This window comes from Acomys russatus, chromosome 31, assembly GCF_903995435.1.
Source record: "Acomys russatus chromosome 31, mAcoRus1.1, whole genome shotgun sequence".
In the NCBI taxonomy this organism is placed as follows: Eukaryota; Metazoa; Chordata; class Mammalia; order Rodentia; family Muridae; genus Acomys; species Acomys russatus.
The window spans coordinates 31561417-31588485 of NC_067167.1; the positions used below are offsets into that span (position 1 = coordinate 31561417).

Below are 27069 nucleotides of genomic sequence, written 5' to 3' on the forward strand. Positions count from 1 at the left end.
GATTCCTGCACAGTTTGTGACCCACAGCTGCTAGAACTCCGTTCTGCTGCAGGAAGGACGGCTTGGAATCAGGTCAGGAATTGCAAATTTGATCCTCTACCCTTCAGCAACCCGTATTATTCCTTTTCTGCCCTCCAGCTCTATTACTGATGCTGTCACATATCCTCGGCCACGCCTAGGAAATCCATGATTTCCTCCTCACCCCTTAAGGTTCTCACATTTTGCCTTTATAACGGTCTCCTTCCTTTTATTGTATGTGGGTGTTCTCTTTTTAATTTTATTGGAGTCTCACTGGGGTGCACTAAATGGCACAGACTTGCAACTTGATACGTTTTGTGTACTTAACTTCCTCACAAGTGCCCCGCCCTTCATTTCCTCTCTGCCCGCTCATCCCTAGATGCTCTCCTGCCACTCAAGGTCTGTGGGTGTGTCCTAGAATTATGAGTGAATTATTAGGTTGACCTTCATTATTCACTGATTCCATATTTGTAAATCCGCATGCCCACTAAAATTTGCCGCTCGAAAACGAGTGCTTGTGGCATTTTTAGGCATTTTAGGAAAAACCAACAAAAAAAAGAAAAGGATAAAAAATTGAGTTTCCCCTTGTACTCATTCCTAGATGTGGTTCTACAGGCTTCCTGTTACAGTGTTCCGGTCCTTAGTGTTGTGTGTTCACGTGCCCGTGCTTCCTGTTAGTGATTCTGCTACTTAAAATGGCTCCCTAGACTGACATCAGCAAGATGGCTGAGTGTAGACTCCTGCTGTGCTTTCTCCCTCAACAAAGAAGCAAAGTAAGGAAAAGCAGAGCAGTGACCTCCCTGGAGCGTGGTGGGGTCAGATGTGCAGCAGAGCGCCAAGGGAGATCGCAATAGGCATGTAAAGGTTTGAGTCAAAAGAGCACAGCATCTGCAGCCGGTCTCCAGCTTAACCCTGAGTCAGGCAGTGGTTCTCACACTTCCTAATGCCGAGACCCTTTAATACAGTTCCTCATCTTGTGCTGACCCCACCACCACCACCACCAAGTTAGTTATTCTCATTGCTACTTCATAACTGTAACCTTGCTCCTTGTTATGACTAGTAATGAAATTGACCCAAAGGGGTTGTGACCCACAGCTGGAGAACTGCTAATGAAGGGGAAAGCGAGCAGGAGGGACCCACTCCACTCACACCACGGACAGCTGAAACGTATTAGAAAAGCTTTCAGCCCATCACAGGCCCTAAGAAAGAGTCCAGCTATCTTTAAAACTGAATTCACATAGCCAGGGTACTGTTCCTAAAGAGTGCAGCCCAGCTCAGCCTTGTGAACCAGCCTGGTAGTCCCTCCCAGTCCCGGGAAGTACCTGAGCAACCCACCCTAAGTAGCTCAGTTTACAGAAGTCTCTGTGAAACCGGTAGCTCTTTCTAACTTCTTGTGGCCCTAGAACCACCTGAACATCCATGTCAGCCCACCCTAGCTACAGGAAGCATCCTGGCAACCAGCTCGTGGCTGAAGCCCTCAGTGTCACAGTGCCAGTAAATGTCTGGGAAGCCTGACTTGCAGAGGACCATCTGGAAAGAGTGGCCCACCCCTCCATGACCTTAACAGCAGCCACCCGCCCTGGTTGGCCCAAACCAGTGAGACTTCTGGAAAACAGTTCTGTGGCTCTCCTCATTCTCTGGCCCCAAGTATGGACTAGGCAAAAACTGTCCTCAGTTTCCTCCCAAGGAAGCTCTAAGAAGCAGACTGGACCCCACCTACCTATCTGCAGGCCAGGAAACAGCTGGACAGCTAGTCCTGAGCACATTGACTTCCATAGGGCCTGTGAATCTGCCGTGCAGCCCTCAGACACCCACGGGAGCACTCACAAGCTGCATCCATTCATAGTGTTCAAATTCTAGCAGGCACCTTGCTCCTCAGCGTGCTCTCCTGCACTCCTCTGGACTCACAGGGACCGCATTACCTCTACAACGGAACAGATGGACACCCCACATCCAGATATACTGCAGAGCTGCCAGCCAACCTGCTCCCCCTAGAGCCTCTTCTCAGCTGCCAGTGTGTCCTCGCATGTTCTGCAACACAGACCTCTGAGACCTGCACATGTGTTGCAGGTGTTGATTACAACGGAAGAAGTTGCGTGACTAAAGCATCTGCCTGGAGCCTAAGCCTGTCCGTATACTGCCATTGACCATATTGCCAGGAGAAAGCCTTCCGACAGAAGCAAGGCACCCTATAAAACTGGTAGTCAGCGTTTCGGCCAGCTGGACGGGCATCCAAGTGAACACATGAGGCATTTTATAAAACGTAATGGAACCACATCATAAATCCAGCAATGGGCTCCAAAGAAAAGGAACTTAATTACCTGACAGAATTCAGCAGCAGAATTCCAAGAAAGTTAATGGGCTATGCAAGTATATTGATGGTTCCATGCAATTAGGAAATTAGATTTATTGTGTGAATGAGAAACATAGCAAGGAATTGGAGATCAAGTAAAAACCAAAGAGAAATTTCTTTTACATACATATTTTTTTTTTTTTCAAATCCTAAAAGGAAAAATAAATGTTAGCCGAGAATACTATTTCCAAGAAAGTAATCCTTGAGAAATGAGGCCAAAATCTAATGCAGAAACAGTTTAAATTCACCCCCACCAGGCCAGCCTCACAGACTTGTAAGAAAACCCTCAGGCTGGTGAGGTGACTCAGCAGGTAAAGGCACCTGCTGCCAAGCCTGACAGTTTGTGCCTGAGCCCTAGAACTCAGCCCAAAAGTAGAAAGAGGAAACCAACTTGCCCAAGTTTTCTGACCGCCCCATGCATTCCGTACACACACTCACATATGCTATTGGAAAATAAAGAAAATGTTTAAATGCGTAAAGTAGTCTGAACACTAGAAGCAAAAAAACTGTATCACGAGACTATAAAACATGCCGGCAGAACAGAGTCACCAAAGAGAGAGTCAGACCTTATTAATGTAGAAAACCAAACCTCGGAGAGGTTGATGCTCAGAGCAACAGAAAATAATGAACAATGATAAAAGTGTGTCTTCCCAGTGATGGCAGCACGCACACAGGTTACACCCCTGTAAAACATAAAGGCTGCTGGAGGATCCAATGACAGTGATGATAGGCTGTCTATCTAACAAAGTCAAGGAGTAGCAAAAATATACCATGCAGGTGGAGACTAAAGTAAGGAGTAGCTGTGTTTACATCAGATAAAATAAGCTTTGTATCACAGATGATAAAAAGCAGTAGGTATTTAATCATAAGAGGATCGGCTCAACCAGGAATTTAAATTGTGTTTATATATGCAGCCATTACTGAAGCACCCAGTAACTAAAGCCAGCCTCACTAGACTCCAAAGGAGCGATGGGCTGTGGTGCAATAGTAGTGGTGCCTGGCTCAAAGCCCAGCATTTGAGAGGCTTCAGAAATGGGTGATCTCTGAATTCAAAGCTACCCTGGTCTACAAGGTGGGTTTCAGGCTTCACCGCTTTCAGCAATGAGTATGTCAACTAGAGTTTAAATATCAACAAAGGAACACCCAAATGGAACTATACCGTTAGAGTAAATTAGACCAGCAGACACTTAGAGGGCTTTTCATCTGACAACTACACAGAACGCATCCTCATCCGCATGAAGAACCTTCTCTGAGGTCATGTGCCAGGCCCCAAACCAAGGTTCAACAATTTGAATGAATGAATGTAGTATCATCTCTGACCACAAAGGAATAAAGCTAGAAGTCAACAAAAGAACGTTGTGAATTGTACAAATGTAGAAATTAAACAGCACTTCTCTTGAGCATTCAATGAAAAGGTCAAAGGGGATGTTTAAAAAAAAAAAAAACACTTTAAGTACAACATGAAAGCCCGTGGGATAGAGCAGAAGTCCTAGGAAGCAAGTTTACAGCAATTAAACACCTACATTTAACAAAAACAGGTTTCAAGTAAACAACTTCATACCTCAGGTGAAAGATGGAAGGAGCTGAACAGGCGTCTTAAGTCTGTCACCATTATTGCTCGGCACAGTATTGGAAGTTTTACAACCATCGGGACAAAGACATAAGAAAAGAACGCATAGTCAAATAATCTGTTTCCAAACAGCATAGCTTCGGGAGGAGAACCTAGACACCGCACAAAACCTGTTAGAAGCGACAAGTGGATTCAGAAAAATTGCAGATATAGACCAACATACAGCATTTAGTTAACAGGAGAGAAGAAAGCAGTCCTGTTCACAGCAGATAAAACTCCTTCAAGCAAATTTAACAAAACGGTTGATGTGTCTACAGAAGAAACTGCCAACCTGGTAAAAAAGAATTAAACACAACTTCTCAAAATGTTGAGGAACTGGTTGTGCCTTTAATAGCAGCACTTGGGAAGCAAAGACAGGTGGATCTCTATGAGTTCTAAGCCAGCATGGTCTACATACTGAATTCCAGGATAGCCAGGACTACATAGAAACCAAAAACAAAATGGCGAGGGGAAAGTTGTAGAATCACAGAAGACCCCAAAGAGCTAGAGCAACTCTGAGCCCAAAGCCAGCAAACAAGAAGCATCACAATACCTTGACTCCAGAACATTCGACAGAATGTAGAATCCAAACCAAATGCTGCGGGCAAGGATGCAAACACAAACCCAGCCAAGCGAGTAACAAACCAAGAAGTCAGTCCTGTTGACAGCCAACTATTATGACAAACATGACAAGGACGAGCACATATTAAAGAAACTCTCTTCAGTAAATGGTGCTAAGAAAATGATACATTCCCATAAGACTCTAGAGCCCCATCTCATTAACAAACAAACACCAAGTAAGCAGTTATGATGTATGACTCTTCTAGAAGAAAACAGGTTTGCTTCAGGATGTTAATCTGGACATGAATTTTTTTTGGTTTGGTTTGGGTTTTTTTGTTTGTTTTTGGTTTTGGTACAATTCCAAAAGCATAGTTAACAAATAACATTGGAAAATAAGATTACAACAAACTTTTAAAAAAAAACCCTCTATACAGCAAATCATGGTGAGGAAGCACTCTACAGAATGGGAGGAGATACCAGGTGGTGGTGGCGCACATCTTTAATCCCAGCACTCGGGAGGCAGAGGCAGGCAGATCGCTGTGAGTTCGAGGCCAGCCTGGTCTACACAGCGAGTCCAGGACAGCCAAGGCTACACAGAGAAACCCTGTCTCAAAAACAAAAACAGAATGGGAGGAGAGAGCTCTCTGACACAGAAATAATATTCAGAGTATAAAATGAATTTAAACAGCAGGAAGGGGGGATGGGTACAAATGGTTCCACAACCTAATAGACATTCTCAAGTGAGGAGGACACAAATGCCCTCCAAGGGTGAGGAAACGCTCAATGTCATTAGTCACATGGAAAATGGAAGTGAAAACAAAACCACAGGGAAATTGTCTTGCTCAAATGGCTGTTTATCAAATAGACCAAATGCACACACTTTGGATATGGAGTATAGCCGTAGGAGGAAACAATATGGAGGGTCTCAGAAACGAAAGCTGTCGTCCGGCAGCCCCACTAGTAGCCAAGAGAACTGTCACCTGGCAGTCATCCGTGTCATCCGGCAGTCCCACTAGTAGCCAAGAGAACTGAGATCAGTCTGTTGAGAAGGTATCTGCGCTCACAGCTGTTATAGCACTATTCACAGTAGCCAAAGTGTGCGCTCAACCTAAGTTGATCTATTTATCTCTCTATCAGCAGATAAGTGGAGAAAATGTTGCCTTTGTGAACAGAAGACCAGACCATTCGTTCATTTTCCCACTGCTGAGCCAACACGGTCTTGTTGCTCTAGACAGTGCACACACACACACATACACACACACACCTCCCCTGCAATGAGGAGGTTTTCCTCTCCTTGTGCTGGCCCTGTGTGAGCTACAGAAGGCTCTCCCTTCTGGGCACGTCTTTCCCTGACCTCACATAGTGTTCTGAATTCCCATACTGCACTGCGTGCTCTGGGGAGCCCCTCGCAGGCCTCCAGCTTTCTGTCTGCTCATCTGTCCTCTTTGGTATTCTACCTTGTGAACTCTAGCTGCCGTGGTGCTTAAGTTCTCCCAGCTGCACCCTCAGCTTGGGGAGACTATCAAGCTCCTGCACCCCAACCTAGAAATATCCTCCAGGCAGTTCAGTTAGGACGGTCAAAGCTCGCTTGATTTCGTTTCTGCTCTAAGAGGTCACGTGGTCTTCCCAGCTCCCAAGAGCCGCCAGTGTATGCATTTCTGCTCAGTGCTTTATTTAATTCAGGAGAGGAGGCAGATGTGGTCCCTGGGGCTGGCTTGACCCATTTTTCTTTTTTGCTTTATTTCCTGATTTTATAGAAGGAACATATATTGGGTTACATGGAAGGGAGAGCCATACAATTCTTACTTTAGGTTCGACCTCAAAGTTGCACTGAGTGAAAGTGCATTTTTCTGAAAGCCTAGCTAGACTTGAAATCAGATTTCTATTTAAAATATGTATGCTTAGCTTGTAAGAAATAAACACAGACAAGTCAGGAATGATGATCCAGACCGAGGGGATGGCTGCCTGGGTTACGGAAATTTCCATCGTGACTTCACACTAGAACCTTGAAACATAACATGGTCTATAGGCCCAGCGTCCCATTACTGTTCTCACTGTTCCTCAGCGCGTCAGCCCTGGTGTCTGCTGACTTTATTCCTTCGGTCACTTGGTAACCAAGCCTCTACTTGCATAAGAGAAATAATAAAGCTGAGTGGGGAGTGGAGACCTGTTCTGTATTACCCTGGAGCTTCGGCGAGACAGGCTGAGCTCGATTCATCTTGACAGTGAATCTCAAAATGCAGATGTGGAGCTGAATGGGCTCAGGTTTCCTGTTGCTGTTGGACCCTGACCGAGCATTAAAGTGCCAGGCCTGTTCTAATTCGGGTTGAAGAACATCTTGCTCCACTTTGGTTGCAGTTGGAATAATTTTAGGATACATATGGGTTCATTCTCTCTTTATAGTTAGCCACTTTTCTTCTTCCAGGACATGGAAAGAAACTGGGATTTGAGATACCTCGTAGAATTCTTTTGATTGTCTTAATTATTATCTAGGGTAATTCCAATTCAGTTATAAGTTCAAAGCCATCTCTTATTTTTATTTATTTATTTTGTTTTGTGTGCATTGGTGTTTTGCCTACATGTGTGTCTGCGTGAGGGTGTCAGATCCCCTGGAGCTGTAGTTACAGGCAGTTGTGAGCTGCCGTGGGGGTGCTGTGTGGGTGCTGGGAATTGAACCCGCGTTCTCTGAAAGAGCAGCCAGTGCTCTTAACCACTGAGCCATCTCTCCAGTACCCCCAGAACCATAACATTAAAAAAATGTTGTAGCTGTGTAACAGCACTGCACTTCTCTCTCTCTCTCTCTCTCTCTCTCTCTCTCTCTCTCTCTCTCTCTCTCTCTCTCTCTCTCTCTCTCTCTCTCTCTCTCCAGACGAAGAACTATTGGATGTCTCTGCATCTGTCTTACCGGAACTGAAGAAAGAAACATATGGCCAGATCCGAGTGTGTGCAAAACAGAGGCTGGCGCGGTACGGTTCTTTTAACATGGTTCAGACATCTGAGAAGATACAGAGGAAAGTGAGTTCGGAGCCCAGCAGCCCACAGGGAGGAAAACAAGGTGCGTGCCCTTGCTTACCCCGTGGAATCAGTCACCATGGAATAATAGCAGCCTTGGCCATTCATGGGCATTTTCAAGTAGCTCTCCACACCGTGCCTTCCCCCCCACTCCCCCCCAACAGCCAACTTTTCACTTGCCTGAAGTCAAACAATTATTGGCTGCAAAAAAAAAGACACGCTGACTTCACAGTGTGTGAGCATGGCCCCACGCCTGGAATTGATCCAGTTAGCCTTGATCCATTGGCGTGCCATGCTTGGCCCCTTTGCCAGATCACGGGAATTTGTGACAGGAGAAACGGCACTTGTTTTTTTGTTGTTGTTGTTTTTGTTTGTTTGTTTTCTCACTTATTCCTAATGAGGCCTGAAATCATCATCAACGGCTACCTTCTGGAACTGCCCTTTTTGAAACAAAACCAGAGCAGATTTGAGGTGGCCTGCATAGTCCCTACGCTGCGAGGCATGGTCTCTGTGGCGTGTATCCTCACACAGTTTGCTAACCTTTCTCTTCTCTTCCAGGGTCAGCCTTTTCCCTAGAAATTGGAAGCCTGGCAGCCATCTACAGACAGAAAGTAGAAGACGAGTCTCAGTAAGTGTGTTCTCTGTTTCTTACTGTCAATTTTGGCTACACTGAAGTTGATCCGTCGCAAGATGGGTTGTTTTTTTTTTTTAAACCACTCTTTTTATGAGGGAGTCACACATCTTTTTCCTTTGTGTCCAACACTGAGATAATTTCCTCAGTGACACAAATGCCTGAAAACTGTCTCCTACAAAACAGAGGCACCTGGGAAGAGCCCGCCTGTACTGAGGGTGCTTTCTCACCGCCGTGGCTCATTTATTTAATAAACACCGGTGCTCTTGAATCAGCTACCATGCTTATCAGCCTGTGTACTAGCCATCATCCCAGAGGCTGAGACATTTATCTTGACTGTGGAGGAAGGAACTTGCCAAGTTCATATCGCGCATGCGTGGCAGCTATTGAACCCCTCTGACTTAAACATGGGGTGGGATTTTGAAGTCAAATATATCTTAAAGGATCTAGACAGTGCACTAAAAAGGGATGAGAGGGGTTTTTGATGACAGGCATGGAAAGAGACACGATGGATCTGAGGAGAGGCACAGAACACTCATTAGTATGGTTGTCATTGGTTCAGAAAGGGTAGTTAGTGAAATATCATTCATAAGAAGCATTTGGGCACGGGGAGCAACGTGCAGATGGAGACCAAGTCTAATGATAAGTTCCATCCCTGGGACCCCCATAGTACAAAGAGGGCCCCAGTTCCCAAAAGCTGCCCTCTGACCATCGCACACGCCCCATGACATCTGCACACACACACACACACACACACGTACAAAAATAATTTTTAAAAAGTCTCTCAAAAAGTAAAGGCTATAGGTCCGACTGGCAAAACTTTTGAAAGTCAAGAGTGTTTTGTTGCACCAATACAAAGAACTACTGTAGGCTCGGTGGAGACCCGCCTCGCTGTGATAGCACTTAGGGATGGAGGCAGCAGAGGCATGTCAGCTGAACACAGAAAGACAGTAAGCTGGGAGACGGTGACTCGGTGACACAGGAAGGCCTGCTCGCGTAGTCAGAGGGGTCAGGTCACACTGCAGTGCCTGGAGGAGATGGAGAGGTTGACGTCAGCGGCTGGCAGGTGCGTCCCTGGTTGAGGGTCTCACTGCGGCCTGGTGACTTTCAGAGCTCAGTCACTTGCTCAGGGAGGTCGTGGTTGGAGAGAGGAACTCATCTTTGCCAAACTGATCCTGGGTAAAGTGGGTGGCGGTGATTTGCGCGGGCAGCACAAATCCGCATCCTCTACTTACCAGAGGTTAATCTAGTTCATAATGTGGACGAGGTGCATTAACATTGAATATTTGGATTTTTTTTAATATATAGAGGCCCCCCAAACACTTAAAACGGGGCTTAATTTTGAATGAGGTCTGCCTGAGCAGAGAAGAATAACAGAGTACAAGTTGACCTCCTCGCTGCCCACTTTGTTTCACACCGACTTCTAGGCAAACATGAGTGTGCCAGACTCCCCTGCACCCATACTCTCTCCCAGCAACTGGGAGCCCAGCCTTTGCCATCAGACAGACCAGCAATGAGGCCCAGCTTCACGTCTTTAGAACAACAGTGGGAGAAGTAACCTCTGGGCTTGGCCTGGGCTTTCCTCATTAACAAACAGGAATGCGAGGACCTATGACTGTAATAGTTTACGCGTGCCTCATCCTCAGTAACCATTCGCTGTGGAAGAGCCAGTGTGGGCAGACACTGGGAGCCCCAACAGCTCTTCCTACACTGGCACGTCACACTGTCCCTAGCCACCCACCCAGAGTTTCCCAGTCTGCCTCTGTGTGACTACAGGGCAATATTAGAGCATCCTCTGAGCAGTCTTGCCTCACTTCCGACTTGGAGCAGAGAATCGGGCGCTGGGGTAACGCTCAGTGACTTGGTGGTCCTCACTGTTTCTTTTTATCCCAGGGGAGAAGCCTTTGCCAGTAAGAGAGCAGTGCCTCCAGCAAGCAGCTCGGACCCCGCCCTCCCTGTCGACTCCGAATACTGTGTTAATAAGCCTTTCGCCCACCCAGGATTTTCTGTCGCTCCAGCAGATTCGCAGGCCTTCACCACACAGAATGGTCTGACGGGACAAGTAGGTGTCCCACTTCCTTCTGCAGCCTCTGATGCTGAGGGCTTAAAGCCATCTCTGCTTGCTGGTCAGCCTCTGGTCTATGTGCCCTCCACCTCACTGTTCATGCTGTGTGGGAGCCTGCAAGAGGGACTGTCCCCAGAGTCAAGATCAGAGGAGGATGGCAGTGGCTCAGAAGTCCCAGCTGACCTGTCCCTGGCACCCTCAGCTCAGAAGCGCCTGTGTGAGGAGAGGAATCTTCAGGAGGAGGAGGAGCCTGCCATGAAAAGACAAAGTCAGGAATTTGAAGACAGCCCCTTAGCCCTGGTCATGCCCAAGGTAAGGGAGTGTGTGTAAATGTGTCTGTGCCATCTCATGTCAAGTAGTAGAATAGTAGAATAGGAATATATTTCATGTGTTCCTCATCCCTCTTCCCCTCAAAAAAAAAAAAAAAAAATTACCTTAATACTGTAAGAAAAGTGATTTTTAGTTTGTTTTTTTTTTTTTAAAGTCACACTTCTTATAAAATGCCAAAAAAAAAAAAAAGTCAGTACAAGGTAGCAATCACTCTTAACATGTCTATTTATTTCTTTCTTTATTTATTTTTATGAACCTGAAAAAACAAGTTTGCAATCATTACAGTAATCCTTTGGGCTCTGGAAACAGTGGGTTCCTGAGCCAGGAATGTGGGTGCCCCTCAAGGGCCAGGACTCAAGTGGGTCTGCCCTCTTCACTGCCCACTAGTCAGTTCCTCAGCTACAGAATGAACAGAACAGGAAGATGAGCTGCCTGCCTTTCCCACTTAGTAGCCCCGCACAAGTGAGCGAGATGTGACCAGTGTGACTGGGAGGACCCCAGTGCCTCCGGCACAGCCGCTTGTGGTGGGTCGGCCAGGCGCCCGCGCTGCATGAAAATTCCTCCATTGATCAAGCGCTGTTCCCTTCTACCTTTCTCTTGCCAAAATTGGCTTTTCTAGCTTTATACAGAGCCCAGCATTAAGTGGGGGGGGGGGGTCGCAGGGGGCAATAGATTTGAATCGATGGGAGAAATAAGCGGGTGAAGGAGAGAATAACCAGAGTGCATTGTGTACATGCACGAAATGGTCAAGGAACTTAGGAAAAAATAAATCAAATTAAGAAAAAAAAACAAACAAACAAAACTGAAGGAGGAAAAAATATGTAAGACTTGACAAGCATGTGTCTTAGACAACCAAAGGTGCCTCTGAGCCAGCCCATCTGTCATGCAGGGTATGTTTTGTCCTTACAGATTGACGCAAAAGGCATGAGACCCACAGGTTGAGAACCCCTGCCTAGAAGGCTGTGGTGCCAACACTCCCTACGGATTACCAATACACAGGCTTTTCCCTCAGAGTCTGACTGCCGTGGCCAGCTCGGCATTGCCGTAATCTCTATCATGTCTGTATTTAGGAGTCATAAGGCTACACATGCACACCCACTCACTACTGTACCTATAAACAGTAAAAGCCACTGAGCCATTAATCCAAGCGGCCCGTGGCTCTTTTCTTGTCTATGTGGTAGATATTTTACAGAAACTCTTCTCAAATTGACTGCTGGAATTTTTACTTGGCTTCTCTGCTTTCTGGTTTGGTTGTGCTTAGAAACCCTCAAATTCCACAGACCTCACCTGCCCTGTGACCCTGAGAAATGGGAGATCTACACCCCTGGAAGACGCCTGCGCAAAGGGGCCACTCCCTGCTGCAGAAGTTTCAAGAAACTTTGCAAGCTGCTACATCGCTTCTGACTGTGCAAACGCATCAAGAAATGCAGACACTGAAAACCCTTCAAATAGCAATGAACTCACCAAGGACCCCGCCCTGCCACAGTATCTCTATGTGCAGTCCCCAGCAGGTAAGGGGCATTTATGCCATGCACTGGCCTTCCAGGTCTGCCTGTGTCACCTGACCAGACAGAGCAGTTCACTGATGATGTACCTGTCTCACTCCAGCCTCCTTAAATGAAGGGCGAGACTGATATCCTCCATTCGCCAACTACAGGGGAAATACAATACGGGGTAGGTGGGGTTGACAACGAAACCACACATTTAAAAGACAAGTTTATTTTTCAATTCAAGTGAAGCTGGCGCTGGCTCAGAATCACAGTGTGAGTGTGCCGGCAATGGTGCACAGTTAGCATCCCGATTTTCAGTGTCGAGATGTACCGAGCACGTCGTCATCTCCAATAAGAGGGCTTGATACTTAAAATCACTTACTACCTGCGTCAACCCAAAACAAGTACTCAGCTCCTCTCGCTGATAAAGAGTAGCAACAGCGCCTACTTCACTGGAGTGCTGAGAAAATCAAATGGCATTTAATAAGTTGAGAGAACCTAGAGAGCCAGTGTCAGCACTTACCGAGGCTCGGGAGGTTGTGTTGCTACTTTGGATAAACTGAATCAGAGTTGAAAACCCATTTCGATATGTCCTGTGTACATGAAGTTGTTTTCTCGGTGTTAAAAGGATAGAACTTGAGATCGGCTTTAAAAAGGGAAGCTTCATTTTGGCTCCTGGGTCGGGAAGACGTGGCAAAGCAGCACAAGATGGCTGGTTATACCGTGCCTGAGGTCAAGACCCAGAGAGCTGCTCGCATATACTAAATAACGTGGGAACGATACAGAGATTAGCATGGCCCCTGTGCAAAATGGCATCCAAATTCGTGAAGTGTTCCACATTTTTTTTTTAAAAAGGACCCAGAGAGGGTTGAATGTGGTTGCTCAGTAGTTTATCTTCTTTTCATGGTCCAGGACAACCCACCACCCATGCCATCTCCACCTACCTGGCCCTGGGACTGCAAGTGTGCCCCAGCATACGTGGCATTCTAGCTTTACAGAGCTCGGATTCAGGTCTTTGTGTCTGAAGCAGTTTCCCAAGTGAACTATCTTCCCCGGGCCCCATTATCTGTACTTTTCAGTACTGACAAAGTAGTATTAATATTGTCATGACTGCTTATGATTATTGAAGAAAATACAAATATTTAATTCTAAGCTCATAATGAAAAAAATAGGGTTTTCCCACTAAGGTTTCATTTTCCCCTTCATTTTGGATTCAGTGCAACTCCTACGGGAGGCTGGGGAGATGGCTCATTGAATAAAGTGTTTGCTGAGCCAGCATGAGGACCTCAGTTCGAATCCCCAGAGCCCACATAAAGCGAGGCGTAGCAGTAGCTGTGTCCATAGTCCCTGCATCCCTATGAAGAAACGGGAAGCTCTTGGGACGGCTAGCCTGCTCTGTGCAGTAGTAAACAGACTGACACAAAGTAGAAGGTGAGAGCACAGCACCCAAAGTGCTCCTCTCATCCACACATTCACACACGAATGCACACATCCACAGGGGAAAAAAAATTAAAACAAATCCTCTGTAGGCACTGACCACAAGACCCTGCAGGTACATGGTGACATGCAGTCTTAGCACCCATGTAATGTCCCCATGTCAGCTGGAAGAGCACCGCAAGGATGTTCACCATCATCGAGGAGAAGGTGACATCATTCACTGATTTATCGTGGACTCCTTTGTAGGCGCCATGAGGGGTGTGAACATCAATGGAATCTTACGTTGTGATTTTCACTTTTGTTTTTCTTCTGTCTCAGGGTTGAATGGTTTCAACATGCTCTTACCAGGCGGTCAGCCCCCCCATGCTATGGGGCCATCCCCAGGTCAGCTGCCACCCTTCGGTGTCCCCTGCATGTTCTTACCGTCTCCAAGCTTGGGCCCCTTTCCGGTCCTCTATTCTCCTGCACTTCCGCAGCGGCCCGTTTCCTCAGCTCCCGGCGCTCTCCCGAACACCGGGCCCGTGAATTTCAGCTTGTCCAACCTGGGATCTGCAGCTCACGTTCTCCTCGGCCCTGCAGCCATGGTCAGTCCAAAGTCGTCCACCCTCCCTTCTGCCGATCCCCAGCTTCAACGTCAGCCATCTGTAAACTTGAGTCCAGTGATGCCAGGCTCACACGGCATCATCCACCCCGAGTCCCCCGGTTACATGAGACACCCGGTATCCATGTTAAAAGTAGAACAGGTGAGACCCGAGGCTCCGTTGTTCTGTCCTGGGGTAAGCCTCTGTATAGTTAGCTTTCCTCTCGGTCACTTGATGGATCCAAAAGAGGTATTACACATCAAGGTTTTACCTGGTTTGCAGTGTAAACCGAATGTTAACTGCTCCTTCCAGCAAGCTCCAAGACAAGCGATGTCATGTGTGACGACAAACCTTTTCAGTCACCATCCCACTTGGCATTAGGCGTAGTTCCAGGAGCTCTTCATACTTGGACTGTCACCCTGACCTGGCATCCATCTCTTTAGGCTGCTTGAGGAGACCATCCTAGGTGTAATTACCCAGCTGTAGGACAGCACACTCATTTCTACCACCGATTCCTCTCAGCAGCCATCACTTCTTAAGGCACGCCGCCTGGCAGCTAAGGTTACACACACAAAGAATCAGTGCCCACGTGACCAGCTCTACGTTTGTCTCTCAGATTCTTTCTGTAGTCCAGTCAACAAAAGTCTGTTCCATTCTTACAAGACACAGTGTTCAGAGGCTCAAATGTTTGCTAGATGTTTCAACAATCATACTCATTTTTAGACACGATTTTGGTTGCTTCAGTTTTTGCAGTGCTGGCAATCAAACCTAGGCAACAAGCTGGGCAAGTGCTGTGCCGCTGGCAAATAGCCCGTGCCTGAACATAACGCTTTTTAAGAAAAATAATGTTTTAACCCAGCACAGAGGCACACGCCTGTAATCCCGGCACTCAGAGAGGCAGAGGTAGGCAGATCTCTGTGAGTTCAAGGCCAGCCTGGTCTACAAAGCGAGTCCAGGACAGCCAAGACTACACAGAGAAACCTTGTCTCAAAAAACCCAGAAAAGTTTTATTAAATCTTTATAAGAATTTCATTCAGTATATTTTTATTATATTCATTCTCCTTCACCCAACTCCTCCTAGGTCTTTTCCTACCTCCCTCCTCATCCAACTTTGTTTTCTTTCTCTAGTCTTCCTAAACCCTTTGAGTCCAGCTTGTGTTGGCCAACCACTCCTGGGCATGGGGCCTGCCTCAGAGTGTGGTCAGTGTACCTGGTGTCCCAGTAACGGACACTGACTTTCTCATCACCAGCAAGTGCCAGGAGCCCTTCGGCTAGTAGTAGGATATTGTGCCCACCTCCCTTCTGTGCTGCTTTTTTTTTTTAATAAAAATATAATTACGTCATTTTCCACCTTCTCATTCCAACCTCTAACTTTTTTTCTATACATACACCCCACACTCTTAAGTTCATGGCCTCTATTTAACTGTTACATATATGCTATTCCCAATAATGTATATAATATACATGCATACGTGTGTATACATAATTTTCTTGGTCCTTATAAAGCTGCTTGTGTATGTAGTTTCAGGCTGACCACGGGTGTTGGATAACCAGTTTGGAGGCGTTTCCCTGGGAAAGACCGTTTGTTGTCACTCTCATCCTCTGTACTTCCCTGTGGTCCTGTGTCTGGCTTGAGTTTGCACAGCTCTTGTGTATGCTGTCCCAGCGTGCACATCTGTCCCATCAGCATCATGCTGCCTGATTGCTAGTGAGGAGCCAGGGACTGATCTGGGCAGGGAATAGATCATCGGCAGAATCCTGTTCCCTTCCATTTTAGGACACATGGAGAGGATGGGTATTGCCAGGAAGGACCACAGACATGCTTTGCCTCTTCATATTTTCCAGCGTAGAAGACAACCCCCAATCTTAACTCTTAACTTTTCCAGTTAAAATATAGAGTTTGCAGCCTCAGTCTGCTGCACAGGGTGTGTGTTGGAAGAGGGGTGGTCTTATATGGTGAATATATTCCAACTGGACAAGTTAAAATTGGGAGTCATCTTATATGCCAGAAAATACGGTACTCTACCAGTACTTCTAAAGTACATCTAATTTTTCTAACACTGTGAAGTTGCTATTCATCCCCCATGGGGATGCAGAAACTGAGGGACACAGGTGAAATAATTTGTCTAGTGTCACCCAGCTTTGATGGCAGAACCGAGGCCCTGGCCTCTAAACCCGGGCCACATTTGTAACATTTTGGGTGGGCTGCTCTTCTGTACCCGAGAAAGTGACACACTGTGCTAAGGGTTGAGTGAGTGGGAAGCTGGGAAGCAGCTTTGTGACACCCAGCAGCACAAAATTCCCATCCCAGGGCTTGAAATGTCATTAACCCTCCGTTTTTTTCTTTCCTGTTAGTCGCCTGCACCGGCGACTCCAGAGAGCATCCAACGGAGACATCGGGAGATGTTTTTCAAGACTCCTGGCAGCCTCGGAGACCCTGGCTTTAGAACAGAAAGAAACCAATGCCGAAACACTAGCTCAGCCCAGAGGAGACTGGAGATCTCTAGCAGCGGGCCTGACTAGCCTGATGCTTCAGTGGGTGGGGCAGCCTCAGCCCCTGAAGTTCCCTGTGTCCCAGACAAACGTCCTAAGAGGAACACAGGCCATCCCGGTCCTCAGCCTGTGTCCTTGCTGTGTCACATCCACTGGTCCTGCAAACTTCTCAATATCATGAGTCATCTATTTTCCTGGAAGTGATTGTTACTAATTATGCATTGAACAGCAGCTAGAGTCCAGGCTCCGCGCAGCGTCACAGCAGTCGTTCTGTGCCGCTGTTAACGGGCTGATGAAGAATCGTCTGATTTCTGGAAGCCAGTCCTAACTGGCTGCTAGAGCCCTGTGGGATTTCGGGGGTGGGGGTGGGCTGCCTAGCACTTAGCCAGGGCCCCTATTGGAATGTGCATTCCCACCAGCCCTGAGCAAGTCTGTGACGAGAACTTCCTGCAGCCTAAACATGCCACTGCTTCCTCAGGCTCCGGGAAGCTGCCTTCCTATGGTGTTATTTATTTGTCCCTGAAGTGGGGGGTAATGCACAAAGTTTACAACATCGTCCTAACACATTTTTTTTCAGGGTATCACGACTTGAATGTTTATCTTTCTTTTTAATAATTTGCCCTGCACTTATTCTACAACTTCTTAATAATGTGGATAAATGTATATAGGTGACAGATGTCAAGACCAAAATTACTGTGAACCCTACACCTAGCTATTAATGAACTCTGCTGACCACATCTGGGGGGTGTGGAAAGGAAAACTGAAGTTTTCTAGGTGCCTTGTGGCTGTTTCTGAAGTCATTACGAGCAGCGAGGTTTTACTGTTTGTTAAAAACAATCCTACTGCACGCCACCCCCTTGGCTCCATGCCCTGCGTTTTTCAATTGCAGTGTTCACTGTAAGGTGCCAGGGGTGCGCTCCTCACGGTTGCTGTTTGTGATGAGACAGATCAAGATGACAGAAAGGGACGGAGAATCTTGGAACCGGGGCCAGAGTTTTGGTTGGATTATGACGCATGCTGGCACAGAAACATGTAGAGCAATAGGTCGTTCTTTGATTCTTTCACTCCTTTCCTCATGTTAGAGGGAGGATGAGCACATTTTTAGGAGTATTCAAAAGCCCTGTGGTCCCCCACCCTCATGACAGATACAGTGAGCGCGGGGGGGTGGGGGGGGTCAAACAAATACAGGCCTGGAAAGTGTCGCTCGGAGCCCTGCATGCGCCTCGTTGCTTTAGGGTTCTTTACGTTCTACATGGATGAGTATTTTTACCTCACTCTTGCCTTTTCAAAGTAAACCTCTTTCCTTCTCTGCTTCCTTTTTCTCTTTAAGCTTCTTAGACTTAGAGTCTTAATATAAGGCTATTATTTTTTCCTTTGTATTTTTGTACCCTGTGAAATACTATGTAAAATAAAAAATAATAATTTAAGAGACTCTGGGAGTCTGATCAAAGTAGCTTTATATTAACTACAGGATACCTTTAGCCTTACCACCCCCAACACTAGCATTTGAAAACTTGACTTGGGTAGCCTTTTAACACATTCGCTACTTTTCCAATTCTTCACCAACACTAATCTTATAAAGTTGCAAAATGGCGTTGCTCCCCTTTTTTAAAAAAATGTTTTTTCTTGAGTTAGGTTAAAAATGGCATGTTGGCTTTGACTCTGACCCCACACTGCTGGTTCCTTGCTGGAACATGACAGCGACCCCTTTTTAGGAGTTCACTGAACATGCAGCCAAGGGAGGCTGCGGTGGGTGCTAGCACCTAAAACCTCACCCTTCTGAGCTCCCACAAAGCGCTTTCACCAAGAAGTCCCCATTTCGAATAGAAACTGTTTCCTTCTCTCCTCCCTGGATAGTCTCCGTTTACTTTAAACCTGCTGCTGTCCTTTGTCCTGATAGCTGTTCTGTTTGTGAAGAAACCTCAGAGAATTTATGATTCTTGGGTGGTGTCAGGAAGCAATTCCATCAATGGAGAACAAAAGCCACTTCTGTATTAGGGTCCCACTTGGTGTGACGTTTTGAAACTGTAGAGCTGGACCTGAGTGCCTGGCAGGAATGGGGGGAACGGGGTTGGGGGGAGCAGTCTAGAGTCTATTGTCTACTTTTGTGCGAGAAGTAATAACTGATAGTGGAGGCATGAGCTCTGAGTCGGCGCTGAGGGGGCGTGCTGCCTCAAAGCATGCAGGCCAGGGTTTTCAAAGTCCTTCCTTTCTGGTACACGAGTTGGGGGTATAACTTTTATACTTGAACCTGCCTACCAAGTTTACATTGCTCAACGTAAGGTGCTATTTCTGTACTTAAGTAACTTTAATGTAAAGCTGCTTTCTGCCTATTTTATTGCACTGCTAGGCTTAAGTAGGTTTTGATTTTTTTTTTTTTTTTTTTTTTTTTTTAATTGCTGTTTGCCGATTTGTTTTCATGGCTTTGGGTTCTGCGCTTTCCTAGCGGCTATATTACCGGTAGCTGTCTACTTGTAACTTTACTACGTGTAAACCAATCTTTTTCCCTTTTAGAAAAATACTAAGCTTTATAAAGTAGCAAGGAGAATAAATGCATTTAGTAAGAAATCTTAGTTATGTTGCTTTCTTAAAAAAAAAAACATTTTCACTTTGTGTGTGTGTGTGTGAATGTGTGCATGTGCTGGGAGTTGTATGCCGTGGCCCATGGGTGGAGGTCAAGGGACAGTTTGTAGGAGGAGTCAGTTCTCTAAATTGTTGGTCCAGGGATCAAATCAGATGGTCAGCCTTGATAGCAAGCACCTTTGCCTGCCAAGCCATCTCACAGCCCTGTATATTTCCTGGTGGGTTTTCTTTGCTATGGTTTATTGCTAACAATCTTACAGTAAGTTGTCTGAAAGCTTGGGAGGGTTGGGAACATGCTGTTGGCCTTGTGTCTGCAGTCCAGCTGGAAGTTTGGAGCTCACAGAGGAGTGGCATTCAACGTTGCAGTCAAAAGTGTGAGAGCATCTTCCCAGCTCCCACTATCCATGAGGTCAATGGTGTCTCAGTCTAACACATGATCGCTTTCCCCCATACCAGAGCCCGTCATTAACATGGGTACCACCTAACTTTCAAGACTGAGAGGGTGTGGTCCATGGTACACAGCTCTGTGCCATATTGTTAGGCGGGACAGGCAGCTACCTGAGCTGGTTTTACTCTGAACTGGGTTTGGCCTCTGAAGCTCAGTGACCCCAGCAATGTGTTTTTCTCCAGCCATTGTTACACACACACACACACAGCCTCTGGTTTCTCTGCAGTCCACACAATCCAGCCAATAGGCTGGCCAGACCCTGTAGCCCACATCCAGTGGCCAACCAAACTCCATCCTGGCCTACCATCTCCCCAGGCATGTCAATTACTAAAATCAGCTTCCTGCTTCAGGAGGGGCTGGAGGCAAGCAGCAGGGAACACCTCCCCTCCCCTCATTCCCTGTAGGTGGACGTGTGTACGCGTGTACAGCTGAGATTCTCTCACTAAATCTATTTCTAATTCTGTTTCCTCAAGCTTTTCACAACCTTGAGGGTGAGGGAACTCAAACCTCCATCTGCTCTGCAGAGCTGAAATGCCACATTTGTCTTAACTGTTGCTCCAACCACACTTTAATACCCTGTTATAATATCCTTCCAGTTGCTCAGGATGTCTGCATCACCAGACAACCACTAAAGCACTTAAGTATTTCATACTCAACAAAGTAGCTCTGGTGGTTAATTTGTTTGGGTATTAATGGTTTTCTCCCCCCATCTAAATCCATTCATATATGTAGGCTCGTGGTAACCTTTCATTTTGGTAGCTCTTGGAAACAAGTACTCTGAAGAGCTCGGGGGTTAATGGGTTAAAAATGAGACGTGGGAAGCACTGATAGAATTTAGTGGATTTATCTGGGGGGAAAAGTGTGTGCCTATATAAATGCGTTGGGGCAGAGGTCAGCATCTGGTGTTTTCCTCTATCACTTCCCACATGCTTTTGGGGGGGGGCGTGTTCTCAGCGAGCCCCCACGGTCCCCTGTCTCTGCTATCTACCCTGTACCCAGTTTTTATGTGGGGTGCCAGGGATTTGAACTCTGGTCCTCATGCTTGCACACCAAGCTCTTTACCCACTGAGCCATGTCCCTAGCCTCCCAGCTCACTCTTCAATACAAGATTATAGACTGAAGTTAGTAAGTGTACTTAAAAACTGGCACAAATATGAAAACAATTTTCATGGCATTTTATAAAGAAACTAATCTGAGAAGCCATGAATTAATCCCGCAAGCCCTCTAAAACTAGCTTAGCACTTAGATTCCTAGGGAGCAGAAGCCATACATGATATAACTGTGTACACTATGACTGTCTCAAAGGTTTAGCTCCAAAACACTGGTGTAATAGGGAGCTGCCATAAAATTATATAAAATAATAGCAAAGCTTTAGAGAGCTATTTCATTGCATGGCTTCAGTGACATGACAGTTACCTAAAGTAACAGTACAGAGTGCCCTCATTTTATTACAGAAGAGTGGACTACACCACGTTGCTATTCCTTATAAAGTGAAGTCGGTTATGATGGTGCTGCCTTTGACTTCCAGTCGCATCCTGGACAGCAATCTGTCACTCACTGATGCTTTTCAGCCTCTCACTGCTTCCAACTTGCCTTGCCAGCCATGCGCATTACCCTGTACTGACTGTCGGCACTCATTTCTACACACACACACACACACACACACACACACACACACACACACACACACCTCTAGTTCTTATCCCATGGATTCAAAATCTGGCAACTACATTACTGAGGCTCCACTGCTGCCAGGTACTTGATATGATTTGACAGATATACTCAGACAAGCCTGGTAGACAGAAGGGATGCTGGGGCCGCTCCACTCACTGCAGAAGCAACCCATGAGAGAGGAATGCATTTGGACAAAAAAAACTTTTGAAAAGAGTAAAGTAGCAAAGTGATTGGTCAGTGGGCATGACAGACATCTGCTTGTAGGTAGTGATCTGTGGGCAAAACAGCAAAAACGTACTTTAAGATGTATCACTCAGAGTTACTATAGCTTATCACAGTAACTGGAGTTTGAACTGTGTTGTTGAAGAATTGGTGGTGCCTAACTAGGCCATGAGGCTGGCATGCCTGTATATCACAAATTCGCTGACTGGAATTAACTTTCTATTTTAAACCCATGTTTTATCTGGAGACTTGTTAGTTGAGGATCTTGACCAATGGGGTCCTGACTCTACACAATCTCTCCACCACTGTAGAAGCTCCTGGGAGACTCTCAGTGGCATTTAAATGTAACTTACCGTATTTTTTAAACCATAAGATGCACTTCCCCCCCCCCCAAAAAAATGGGGGCGGATTAGGGTGTGCCTTATGGTCTGATTGCTGTTTTTACTGTTTTTCTTGTTTTACTGCTCCAAAAACTGGGTGCGTCTTATGGTCAGGTGCATCTTATAGTCCGAAAAATACCGCAAACAGGAAGGGTCCAGGTGCATCGCTCACAGTGAGAGGTAGGAAGAGCCAGATGTGTGACGATTCCTCTGGGCCTGCCTTGCTCCCTGCATCGGTTTTTCTCACTAGCCACGCAACAGTTACAGCCCCACACAAGTCAAATTCAGCTGAAAAGTAAATGCAGCTGTTTGGAACTTCCTCCACTCTGGCTTCCTTAGAGGTCTCTCCTCAGCTCTCACAGATCCAGACTGGCAATACGCATCTTCTGTAGTTTAAATACGGCTCCCTCATTCACGGGGCCCCACTCTGAGATGAAGAGCTGTGAACAGTTAATGACTGCTGAGAGGGAGAATCAGCCTTCCCAGGGATGAGTCCCATAATTGTATTTTCAGTACCAAGCGGCCAGCCCTAAAACGTATGTATATAAGCAATCCTAAATAGTTGTGTCTTCATAGTTTGTAATGTAACAATAATAATGAAAGAAAAAGACCATGACTTTGAAAGGGAGAGAGTGAGGGGGCCTGGGAGAGGTTGGAGGAAGAAAGGGAGGGGGAGAGGAGATTGGTAAAAATATATTCTAACTAAAAATAAAATCAAATTTAAAACATATATAGTTTTCCCCAGGGTCCGTGTGCTAACACTTTGATGCTGAGGGCAGCACCATTGTCACATGGTGCCATCTTTGGAAGGTGTGACCTAGTGAGAGATCCTTGTGTCGTTGGGAGGCTACGCCCTTGAAAGAATAAGCTCCCGGCCACCACTTCTTTCCCTCTGCTCCACAGCTTGCACTGTGACCTTTAGCTTCATCACTCCCATCACCACCACTGTCTGCTGCCCTCACCAAAAGTGAGCCACGCCTTTGAGTCTATAAAACTACGAGCTCAATAAACTTTGTGCATTTATAAGCTAGCTACCTTGAGTATTTTATCACGGTAATGAACAGCTGACTACAACAACACTTACTTTAGGCTCCAGGTAGGTCCGGACAAGATTAGCTTTCCTATTAAACAACACTGTTCATGGGACAGAAGCATATGGGCCCTGTAAGCAGAGATGGATCCCTGAACAAACTTCAGGCTCAGTTAAAAATGGAAGATACAGAAACTCGATGCTGGCCAGCACCAGGGATTTCACTCTCTCCTTTTTCCCTTCCCTGAAGTGACAGCCCAGCAAACCACAGGAAAGGGTAAGCAGGCTGCCAGTCTCTACCCAGACAAATTGCCACTGACCAAGGTATACACACGTGCCCTTTTGCTCTCTGGCCCCTGTGCTCCCTTTTTACATCACTGTGAATTCTGTGGGTGGCAAGGCCAACTCTATGGCATACCCCTGGGCCGTCTTCATCCAGACCCCGGGGATGCCCCAGGTTTTCTGTCTCCCAGTTACTTTCACCAACACTGGCATCCCCTAAGAAAACAAGTACTTTACACACAGCCCAGGGATCACGTGACTCTACCTCTGGTGGGGTTTTTGTTTGTGTTTTTTAGCCACAAAAAGGATTTCAGGTAAGAAGACCCATGATCCTATGTCCTGCAAAGTCTGTCCTTTGGGGCCGCCATCAATACTTCAGCCTGGTATGTGAAAGCAATTGGTTTTTTTCAACCCACGAGGCCGTTTGGTGAGTGATCTAATCGTTTCAAGGGCAGGCATCTCAGAGGCACATAAACAAACTAATGCATAAAGATGTTACCGCAAACCCATGAAAACAAAATTGAAAGTCTCAACAACCTAGATAAATTGGAGCGAGTCACATAATGCACTACCGCTGAATAAATGAAATATCCAGGGGGAATCACAGGGCCATGTGGACACATCTGAAAATACCTAGTAATGAGAGGAAATGATACAAAGATTAGGTTTTACAATATTTTAAATTAAATTTAAATTTAAAGCACTTTTGCAGCAAATATGCAAAAAGATACAGCGCACACACACCCACATGTGCATGGACACACACACACACACACACACAAACATGCTGGCAACAATGGTTTATCCCAGACAGGAAGAGCTTGGGGGGCAGGGGGCAGGAGGTCTTCAACTGCATCTGAAATACCATTTCTGTAAAAGCGACAGGAGCCAAAGCCAGTTTGATGAATGGCAGCCATCAGTTTGCTATAGCAAGTCCCTGGGCCTGTACTTTTCTGTATGATGGAATGTTTTATAAAAATTACAATCTTTAACATAGAATTTTAGATACCCCTTTGTTGACTGGGCTGCAGAGGGCACCTATGTTTGGGCTTTTCACAGAACCACTGTTACCGGGTTGGCCCAAGTGTCTGCTGCTGCAGCTTCCTGCGGGAATGTTTATACATCCTCAGACACGGTTCTGAGAGGCCGCAGATTACTTGTTCCTCAGAAATATGGGAAGAAGTGATGCATGTTCCCTTGGAGGAGAAGTTTTAAGATAGTGCTCATGGTTTTTTGTTTGTTTGTTTGGGTTTTTTGTTTGTTTGTTTGTTTGTTTTTTCGGTCTGTGTTTCACCCTTAGCCAGGAAACCAGATGTCCTAGATCAGGGTCGTTCAGCCATGCGGGGTCTGGAACGAGAAACAGATCAATGGCCAGGCCAGCCTGGAGGGAGCATATAGCTGAGCAGACCGAAAACACATTTTCAAGCTTCTGGGACTGGGGGTTGCCTGCTACCTCTAATTTATGGTTTTTCTGGCTCACACAATTTCAAAGCATAATAGTAAACACAGCTTCCAACACAGCACAATTGCTGTGATTTTTGTTTTATTTTTTGTTTTTTGGTTTCTGGGTTTTTTAAAGAAAAAGGGTTCAGGATGACTGAATTGCCAACATCTTTTTTTTTTTTTTTTAATTCATAAGACATTAAAAGTAAGAGACCTGATAGGCTGTGATCTTATGGTGGGGAATAAGGTCCCCTTCTGTCACAGACCTAAGGGAGGGGAATAGGATGAAAGAGGGAGGGAGGGGGAACGGGAAGATACAAGTGAGGGGATAACAATTGAGATGTAATATGAATAAATTACTTAAATAAAAATCTTAAAAAAGAAAAAGAAAAGAAAAAAGAACTCAGTAAATTCAACATTGAGAATGTATGTGTGTGTGCATGGCGTGTGCACTTGTGTACATATGGTGTATGCAGATGTCTGTAGCTGCGTGTGCCTATGTACGATGAGGTTAGAATAGGCTGTCTGGTGCCCTGCTCTACAGCTCACCACACTTCATTCTCCCGAGAAAGGGCTTCTTGCTGAATCTGGAGCTAGGCTGGCTGCCACCAAGCTCCAGGGAGGCTTCTGCCACCCACCATCCACCCCCCTCCCCCGACAGCACAGAAGTTACAGGAGGTGTGGCCAGTCCGTGAGGGCTGGGGATTCGAACTCAGGTCCTCACACTGGCACAACAAATACACCATCTTCTCAGCCCCCGATGTAGGAAACTTTATTAATGCCCCTACCACCTTCTGGACAGCTTCAGCACAGTCTGGCTTGGCATGAGCACACTTTTGAAAGTGCTAATGTACAAAGCATTTTCTTTATACCATCAAAGTCCATTTCTATTCCTGTCTAAAAGCTGTTTGCCTGGGTAACTTCTGGTGAGATGTTCCGTCTCTCCCTTCCCGATCTCTACGTCCTTTCCCCCATAACAAAAGTACAAACTATCTCGAGTGCACTGGGAGGTGTACTGCCTGGGTATGGGGACCACAGGGTCCCCTGGCATGGAGTTGACTGCCGAGCCACTATGCTGAGAGCCGGTCAGTTCATCAACAAGTGAGATCAAATACTTTTCCAGGCCCCGGGTGCTCTAATTATTTTACTGTCAACATCTTGAAGTACAACCCAACCTGTTGCCCATTGATGGAAAAGAGAAAATTATTAAAAGTACAAAGTCCTTTGAGGCAAGGAACTGAAAATCATCTTTTCAAACTGGGTTTAACAATGCCTCTTAAGGTTTCTTGCATTCCTATTACTTTTTCCGGAGTTGATACTTCTTAAAGCTTATACACAGGAGATATAATAGATATGAAAAGTGTCGGTGCTGGTCGCCCTCACACTAACAAGTGCTTGTCACAGACATGTAAAACAATTTTTTAAAAAATCTCAAAACAAAACATTAGTTGTGAATGATCACCATTTTAAATACATTTGAGTTTTTAATGAGTAATAAAAATGTACATAATCAAAGCCTCATGGTCAGGCAAAAAAAGTAAAACTTTAGGGAAATGTATGCATAGATTCTACAAACACACCATTATGTGTATAACATGAGGCATTTGAGACATCTCTGTACAAATGTCGTCTGTTGGGGACATGAGAGTCACACATCAGCTCAAGGAGGAAAGAGCAGTAAGTAAAAATTACTCACCTAAAACTACTTGCCGTATGCTTTTAAAATAGCTAATGCATATCAGGCCACTATTCTATTTGCATTGCACTGTATATACAAGAAGAGTAATGTCATTTTATCTTAATATTTATGAATGTTAATACTCATAAACCACAGGAGAGTATCTTCCCTATGGGAACTTATCAAAGTTACTCTTAGGGATAATTAAGCAAATCTTTCTAAGAAGACAGCCCTGCCACCTCCTCCTAGTCCCCACGGGTTCCCATCACTGTCCACAAGGTGGCGGTAACGTCCACAAAGCCTGACAGATCTCCAAAGCCAGATGCTTCCAAACCATTTCTTTCCCTTGCAACCAATCTGTTAAATAAACAGTTTATGTCGCCCTTGAATTATAATGACATATCTAGAATGAATAACGGCTGAATCTCAAAGTATTTCATTAAATTTCCCTGTCTGTCATGTGACGAACTAATTCTATAAATGCCAGGGCTTTTCTCATCCACCTGGACCGGATCTGGATGTTAAATTCATTTTATATACCTCTCTGCCTTTTCCTTCCCCGGCACTGATACACTGGGCTCACTCCCCGACTCCAGTTGCTAAGCAACTAAAAGATCTTTGTTTTTCTTAAACATCAACCATTAGCTGCCTTTATTTTCTCTAACCAGAACATGGCTGCAGCCCAGATTCCCTCCTCTTTCTAAAAATCTCAAGGCAGGACGCTTATGAACTTACGCTAATAGCATGGT

General features: G+C 45.8%; 1 protein-coding gene and 1 pseudogene across 1 annotated transcript in view; both read left to right on the forward strand.

The window, feature by feature from the left end:
• The window catches only part of E2f7 (E2F transcription factor 7), a 40967-nt gene extending 24174 nt beyond the window's left edge, over positions 1-16793 (forward strand). The window contains exons 7-12 of the mRNA XM_051139796.1: positions 7411-7596; positions 8112-8181; positions 10078-10561; positions 11841-12090; positions 13825-14249; positions 16443-16793. Of these exons, the coding sequence (XP_050995753.1) occupies positions 7411-7596; positions 8112-8181; positions 10078-10561; positions 11841-12090; positions 13825-14249; positions 16443-16610 (1583 nt within the window). The 3' untranslated portion in view covers positions 16611-16793. The remainder of the gene's footprint in view (positions 1-7410; positions 7597-8111; positions 8182-10077; positions 10562-11840; positions 12091-13824; positions 14250-16442) is intronic.
• Positions 12816-12913, forward strand: LOC127183817 (uncharacterized; annotated as a pseudogene).
• Positions 16794-27069: the final 10276 nt, after the last annotated feature.